Below are 7,739 nucleotides of genomic sequence, written 5' to 3' on the forward strand. Positions count from 1 at the left end.
TTTAGAGAAATGACAATGCAACTTTAAAACATTTTGGGGAATGACATAGCAATTTGTAAGGAAATTACGATGCAACTTCTAAAGAAATTTGTACCCAGACAATTTTATGAAAGTCCAAGTTTTCACAAGCTTTTCATAGTCAAATTTCAGATGTAAAGGGAAAAAATCACCAAACACTTTATCATCTATAGGTATGTTTATTTTCACACAATATAAAAGTTTTTTTTTAAATCTATATAACAAAAGTGATGAAAAAATCTTTTTTGAAAGTATAAACTACGTAACATTCTTATAAAATCTGTCCTTGTGAAATTCATCATTACAGTTCTTTGTCTTAAAGAAGTTCATTTTTTACAAATTCATCACCACAACTTCTTTATGAACAATTATAAAGAAGAAAACTTCACATGTTTTCTGGCAGGTCCAGCTGAGCATTCAAATTTGTCCTCTAAATGGTTAATTATGATGGAGCTTTGCTGCATATCCTCAGCCATTCTCTTATGTAAATTCCTCAATATATTAAATTGTTCGTTCACATTTTCTTTCAATGGCTGGCGCATCTTTTTCTCCAGTGCGTTATATTTTTCAGGATGCTTTCTTCTTTATGAAAAAAAAATGAAATTATACATTTTTAATTAAGTTTAGTCATACATTAATCCAATGAAATATAAATACGAGTCTTTAACAGTGGGTATATAAAAACAGATGTTTCATAGAAAAAATACTCTTTACTGAAACTAGAGTTATCACTCAACACTCAAAGGTTGTAACTAAATAATACAAAGAAAAGACCTCACCTAAAGGAGGTGAGGATAGAATTCTCCACATTTTCAAACGATCCCTCGCCCGTTTCTTCATCAACAACAACAACTGGTGGCCAGTTTTCATCAGCTGGAGGGGAGTACTTGGGTGTTGAGGACGGCGGGACGACGGGGGTTGATGGTTCTAATGTAATGAATGTCTTGCTTTCATTTGATGCACTGAAAAATATTTGAGAAAACAAACATACACTTTTGTTGATCTTAAAACATCATTTGTAGCTTAATCATTTAGGAATAATCGATAATTTATATATATAATATACCTCCTAGCAAGACTAAGTCTAGTTGTGGTAAGAACGATAACTCTAATTGTAAAAGTTCGTACCTTTCAAAAGTGTTTGCATCGACAGGTTTGATTGTGACCGTTCTTTGAGGAGAAGGGGGGGAATCTTCATTTTCAAGATCTTTTCCCATCTGTACCCATAGAGCCTCAAACTCTTCGAAAGAGTTGGCGGAGTTTGTAAGATCTCAAATAAAATAAAACAGAATGACTAAAAATGTAATGAGAGGTAAATGGACACATCTTAGTGATTGAAATGATCATAAATAACCATAGTTCAGTAACGACAATAGTGAAGTACACCAAATTTACAGGAATTGTACATAATTAGAAGCTGGCCCTCTTGCACTCGGGACTTTCGTGAAGAGTTATCTACTTTTGATAAAATTGAGAAAAATCTTATTTTCTGAAAATTTACATCGTAAAAGATTAATTTTAATTAATATCCTGATAGAGAGGAAGTATATGTAACATTCTACCAGGAGATTTATTTGAAAAAATATAATTTCATCTAAAGATATCAGAATTAAATGCACTCTTCCCATAAATTTCAATGTTAAATCAAAAGGTGAGATGTTTCGAGTATAAATCAAAATTCTGAAAATTTCTATGGTGGATAATTTTCATTTGATAAGCCCTTCAAATTGATATCAGGTTCACCAAAAAAAAATCCTACTAACAATATTGGTCATTATACATCGGATATCTGAAGTTGGTCCACAACGATCTTTTTAAAAGTTAAAATTGAGAATTGTTATCAATTAACAACATTAGATTAAGATCTGATCTACTTACAGAAAGTTGAAAATTTCGTCTGCCATATTTTTCTCTCACTAGTACTGCTATCTTTCTTCTTTTTTTTGGTGAAAGGTACCGTTAAAGATTACTCCTCCCATATTTATACCCATAGGGAGGAAGTAAGTAGACGGAAAAGCTATACAAGAGAAATGGTATATAGTCTTTTAAGGTGTTTGTCATGGTTACATTGCTATTTTTTTTTAAGTTTGGATATGAGGAACAGTAATTAATTTGATGCATTAATTAGCTCATCATCTGTCGTACTTAATCTCTTCAAATGAAAGCGGGCAATTCTAAATCATTTTAAAAATTCCGCTTTTTCACGATACACCTGCGCACAAAGATAGTGTAGCGTGTCCTGACATGACCTAGTATTTCAATAAGTGCAAACGTCATGGCTTTTATCTGTGTGTGTCACGACCCTTTTAATATATCCATTTGAAGTTTTTAAAACGTCAATTGAATAATTAGCTGTTAATCATACATAGTTAGATGATAATTTACCTTTCATCATAATCTCTTTTAATGGAAGCGCGCAATTCTAAATATTTTTTTTAAAATTCCGCTTTATCACGATACACGTGCGCAAAGGTAGTGTAGCGTGTCCTGACATGACCTAGTATCAGTACAAGCATTGTTACTTTTATTTCCGTATGTAGATACACAAGACTATATATATATATTAAAAAAAAAAAAGAGAGAGAGAGAGAGAAATGAGATATTGAGTACGTTTTACTTTAGATTCAACTGACACAATATTGATGTGTTATCTTATCTTCTATATTCTTCTATATTTTTAAATTTAAAGAAAGAGAGGGAGAGAGAGAGAGAGAGAGAGTACTGCTGTTACACGGTCTAAATGTATGAGTGACATGCAATTTATGAAGTTTGAAATCATGTATTCCTCCTGCACTGATCGAGCCATCATATTAAATGTCAGTATAATTATCCCAACACACTAGAACTATTGTTTTTCATTCCCGCATTAGCCTTTACCCTATTAGTTTATCCCTTACAATCAGCTGACTGATGACGGGTGAAAAGTCCGTGCAAAATTCGCGCCACTCCAATGAACGGAAAGATGAAGACGTGTTTTGTGATGTGTTTAATTTTTGGCTGGTATACAATTGTTTGTGCGCAAATTAGATGTCATAGATGTCCAAACTACCTTGGAGTTGTAGATTGTACGCAAACGCGATGGAACTGTTATAGTATTTTTCTTGGTGCGCAACTTAAAATTCGCGAAATTCGAGTCTCCGAGTGCACAGTCAACATAAATCTAGTGGGGAACAGAAAGCTACCCTTTCCAGTCGTGCGAAATAGAGATGGAGATACTTGCCCCGATGTATTCAGTAAGTACATATGTAAATGAGAAGATTTGTGGGTATCAAAGTCAAGTCAAGTTGTCTAGTAAATTTTATGTAAAATCGGTACAATATACATATAACCTATATTGACCGCTTAGTTTATCATTTATACAAAAATTTTGTTGTTTGTCCTAATACGGAATGTTCTTGTGGTATTTGTGTTGGTATATAGTGACCGGTTCATTGAGATTACCGTGAGAAAAAAAAATGTGATCACGTGATATTTTCATAAACCAATCACATCACTGTGTCTTTTACTATGGAATGTCGGTTCATTATTATGAATCCTGATGAGTTCCGAAAGACAAATCAACTTGGCAGAAAATATCTGAAACGTTCAGTCGATTGGTTGATTTCAGCCTTTTTTTGCATAAAAACTCCCTTTAATTCTGCATCCGGAATAGGGGGATTTCAGTTCTTAGCAAAATTTTCAGCCTTTTTAAGTGATAGGCCTAATACACCTCTGAATCTAAATGAGAAAAGTAGATGCAATGTATGGTATTTGGATCCGCACCTTAGAAGTGCCAAATTAAGATCGGGTTCGTGTCCCAACGAGAGGTATTACGTCACAGTAAGTTGTGTATTAGATTGGACGGAATAGATTTTACCTAGCTCTGTTTAAGATGGTCGTTTTTATACGCTTGACAAAGGCCAAGTGGTTGAAAATTTTAGCGCAATAGAGTGTGTTTTATATTTTAATGACATACTTCCCTTTGGAGGACTATTGATTGAATTGGTATTCCAAATAATTAATGTACCTTTTCAGCACCTATTAGAGAGTCTATGGAGACAAGTCCAAGTTGGAGTTCAACAGACTCTCCCACAAAACCAGCGAGGGTCCTAAGCAACAAGACTTCCGGTGAGAAATTTGCCGAACTCGAAGTTAAATTTGAAATTTTCAGTAATCAAAGTAAAAACAGCAGTGTACCACACATTAAAATAAAATTGAATTATTGATTACTAAATTAGTAGTCATCCTTCCCAATTGTTTAATGACTCCATCTTAATATTGTAGGTATGACACGAACAACAATATACCAAGTAAGAACAGAGACCACCACGGAAGCAACAGAGGCCACCACGAAAGCAACAGAGACCACCACGAAAGCAACAGAGACCACCATGAAAGCAACATGGCTGGCGCTCAGCAAGACTCTTGGTAAGAAAATTTGTTATAAGTTAAACATCCTTCTAGTAGAAAAAAAAAAGATAAAGCTCACTATGAAACTTTTGTTACTTTTGTAGATTGCTTCTAACCTCATTTACCCTTTGAAATTTTCTGTAAAATTAAAATTAAAGAGTAGCACTGTATATATTAGTTAATTATATTCTTTGAATTTTTTTTTAATGAAAAATGGTAAAATTTAGTTGTTAATTACCAGTAATTTTTTGTTACATCAAAAAATTAAATGTAAAAGTTTTTACTTATGGATATCCACAACACCTGAATTGTTGCAACTAATTTTTGTGTACTGAAACTTTTTTTGGTAGATGTTAGTGTAGATGGGACATCAATGACAGTGAATCCCAAACAGCAGACATCAATGACAGCGAATCCCAAACAGCAGACATCTATGACAGTGAATGCCAAACTGCAGAGTGACACAGAGGGGGAGGAAAAAGATGCATATTATGGTAAATTTGGTTTGTATATGAATATCATCATGTTGACATGTGTATTAAATTTTATGTTTCTACTGTTATTTAATGTTAAAAAAATGAGGAAAATATGTCCGAGGTGTAAAATGATTAGTAATAACAAACAAACAAGTGTTCTTGGTAAACATTTATTCAGAAAGAATCAAATTGTTAAGAAAAAAAATAGTTTGCCATCAAAGTATGAGCTGGCACATGTTGGACATTATTCTGAATCGGATGATGATTATGATGACATAGAATTTGATATTCATTATGTGTCTGATAACTGAAGAGCAGTATACAAAATTCTTGGTAGTTCTCATGATCAGGTAAAAAAAAAAAAATATATGTTTCCAAGGACCTCAGATTTTAATTTAATAAAAATGTGTACATATTTTTATAAGTTTTGCTATTCTCGAAAGATAATTGTTTTCTTTCATAAAGGATGTTCAATCTAATTAAAAAATTTTATTAGGATTCCTAGCTTGGGGAATCACAGCTACAGTCTTCTTGAAGCTGTCGATTATCATCATCATCAAGATGAGAATTCATTATACCACCAATCCTCAATCGCAAGATGAACCAATAGAATCCAACATCCCTAACCAAGTCCAATCACCACCTCAGCCAACTGCACCACCCCAGCCAACAACACCACCCCAGCCAAAGATTGTCACACCTGAAACAGCAAGTGGTGAACATTTCCACACGCCTCAATCGTTGAAACCCCTAATTAGACCGTCTCCTGTCAGTGCCCACACAAGGTCTAAAATGCAAAAAAAAAAGTTAGTGTTTGAGTCAAAGGTTTAAGCTATAAGAGTTAGAGTCAAAGGTTTAGGCCATTAGAGTGAAAAGAAACCACATGAGATATGCATGATGACACTGTAGTAACAAGACATTGATGTCTTGAATTTATAGTTTGTATGATATGTATGTTTTTTTCCCTTACTTTTCTGTGTTTCATTTGTGGACGAGAGGAAAAAATGATAATTTTTTTCCAAAATGTTAGAATTGTTTTTTGATTTATGATACTGATTCTTTTTTCAAGAAAGGAAAAGGAACAATAGATAGAATTTTACACATATGATTTTTTTTTATTAGTTTTATGATAAAAACTGAAATAACATTTTAATCTATGTATTAGAATTAACACTTCATGTTTTATTATGTGTAATTTTACACTGATTTTATACAACCTGTGCAAGGTTACGAGAGAGAGATTTTTGAAAATTATTCTATGTTTGGTTGATTGGAAGGTGGATTTTTTCTTTGCAGACAGGAAGGGAGATAATGTAAATTCCTACTTTAGAAATACAATTTAGAATAGTTGATTGCAGGTTGTGTGATTTGTATTCTCTTTTATGAATTATATTAGGTATTTTGGAAAAAAAAAAATCAGAATTTTCCATATACACACCCTTTTTTGTTTATGTGATGGAGTTTTTTGCACATGGGTAGTGCAATTTATTATTATTTTTGTCATGACTTATATTGAAAACATCACATTTATTATACTGATTCCTTTTTTTCTTGAGAAGAAAGGAACCAGAATTTTACACGAGTGAATTCCTCAGGAGTTTTAATATGTTTACTGTTAATTTTTTGTATCAAAATTAACACTTCACATTGCATAATGTGTAACTTTACACGGATTTTGTGTATAACTTGTGCTATTTTATGAGAGATGTTTTTTTGATTATACAGTTGATTTTTAGCGTGCAGTTTACATGTTTGCAATTGAATATACCAATCATGTTGTTTATGAATTTAAATAAAAGTTTTTTTGAAGTTAAAAAAAAGGTTTTGTTTTTTTCTTTAGATGAGTTGCGGTGTAACAATATAAAAAAAATATAATACATTATTGAATTTCAGGTTATATTTTGAAAAGTATATTTTAAAGAATTTCATAAACAGTCTGAAATTTTTAATTTAGAACATGTCAGACGGTAGTCTCCTCAAAGAAATCTTGGACTCCTTGGTGGATTCAGATGCCGTGCAGTTATTTGCAACAGCGAATGGTTTAGTTGGTGATGTCGAGGTCGAGAACCGATTAAGAGAACTCCAGCATGAAAAGGAACTTAAGTGGGAAAAGCACATAGACGACTTATGGCAGGAGGTTCTCTCTGATATGGAGTCTCCTCCTAAAAAAACGTGTCATTCTTGCAATGATGGCAATCAACCTTCTACAAGTAGACAGGTGGGGGGGGGGGGGGGCGGTGGGGAAAGTTCTGATTCTAAGGACACATTAGCAAAACCTTACTATATCTGGAAGAGAGATACCAGGACCTTCAAGAAAAATCTGGCCCGCGACACCACATTCAAGGTCAAATTCAATGAACAGTGGAGGGGGGATAAATTAATAGATATCCAAAACAAATTACATGAGATGTTCGACGACCTGTTGTCGCAGGCCAGGGGTCACGATGCAGATCTGGGAAGGGTGGTCCTGAGTCATCCGAGTTTAAACAATCCTATCGTCGTGCCGCTGCAGTCCTGGGAAAAATTGAATGCAGATGTCGTCATGTCTGAGATCACCAAGGTACTCAATTCGAACGAAAGCTTACCCGTAGATGAAAACCTGCTAGTCACCATCGGGTCCATTGACTTACCTAAAGGGGGAGGTAACCCTAGAAAATTACCCATTACAACTCTTTTCGGTCCTAAAAATAGTATAGAAAGGAAAAAATCACTTTTTCACGTTCAAAATAATGACAATTTATGTATGGCCATTTCCATCGGTCTGTGTTTTCTAAAAACGTGTAAGAAAGTAGATACGGAAACATGGAATAATTTAGTGAGGAATGATCCTGGAACGATGCTAGATCACGCCCTCAA

At 33.6% G+C, this 7,739-nt stretch overlaps 2 protein-coding genes across 3 annotated transcripts; one reads left to right on the forward strand and one right to left on the reverse strand.

Moving 5' to 3' along the window:
* Positions 1–201: 201 nt before the first annotated feature.
* On the reverse strand, positions 202–1,242 carry LOC134232346 (uncharacterized). The gene is made up of 3 exons (XM_062714292.1): positions 1,147–1,242; positions 798–980; positions 202–600 (listed from the first exon to the last, which is right to left on the reverse strand). Exons 1-3 carry the CDS (start codon positions 1,233–1,235, stop codon positions 387–389), a joined length of 486 nt encoding a protein of 161 aa, XP_062570276.1. The 5' UTR covers positions 1,236–1,242; the 3' UTR covers positions 202–386.
* Positions 1,243–2,594: 1,352 nt separating this feature from the next.
* On the forward strand, positions 2,595–6,305 carry LOC134232347 (uncharacterized). Of its 2 annotated transcripts, none has more exons than XM_062714293.1 (5): positions 2,595–3,251; positions 4,033–4,125; positions 4,282–4,425; positions 4,758–4,901; positions 5,380–6,305. In XM_062714293.1, the coding sequence occupies exons 1-5, from the start codon at positions 2,969–2,971 to the stop codon at positions 5,712–5,714; spliced, it is 999 nt and encodes a 332-aa protein (XP_062570277.1). In that variant the 5' UTR covers positions 2,595–2,968; the 3' UTR covers positions 5,715–6,305. The 2 variants fall into 2 exon arrangements, with proteins under 2 accessions (XP_062570277.1, XP_062570278.1); XM_062714294.1 differs by lacking the exon at positions 2,595–3,251 and adding an exon at positions 3,478–3,837.
* Positions 6,306–7,739: the final 1,434 nt, after the last annotated feature.

Source organism: Saccostrea cucullata, unplaced genomic scaffold (assembly GCF_032062105.1).
Source record: "Saccostrea cucullata isolate Sc308-1 unplaced genomic scaffold, CSIRO_AGI_Scuc_v1 ctg4137, whole genome shotgun sequence".
NCBI classification, from domain to species: Eukaryota; Metazoa; Mollusca; class Bivalvia; order Ostreida; family Ostreidae; genus Saccostrea; species Saccostrea cuccullata.

Coding starts and splice junctions, on each gene's coding strand:
- LOC134232346 (XM_062714292.1), bottom strand. CDS start 1,235: ATGGGAAAAGATCTTGAAAATGAAGATTCCCCCCCTTCTCCTCAAAGA. Junction 981..1,146: donor GATGCAAACACTTTTGAAAG/GTACGAACTTTT, acceptor AATATTTTTCAG/TGCATCAAATGAAAGCAAGA. Junction 601..797: donor TCTATCCTCACCTCCTTTAG/GTGAGGTCTTTT, acceptor TTTTTCATAAAG/AAGAAAGCATCCTGAAAAAT.
- LOC134232347 (XM_062714293.1), top strand. CDS start 2,969: ATGAACGGAAAGATGAAGACGTGTTTTGTGATGTGTTTAATTTTTGGC. Junction 3,252..4,032: donor TACTTGCCCCGATGTATTCA/GTAAGTACATAT, acceptor GTACCTTTTCAG/CACCTATTAGAGAGTCTATG. Junction 4,902..5,379: donor GGAAAAAGATGCATATTATG/GTAAATTTGGTT, acceptor AAATTTTATTAG/GATTCCTAGCTTGGGGAATC.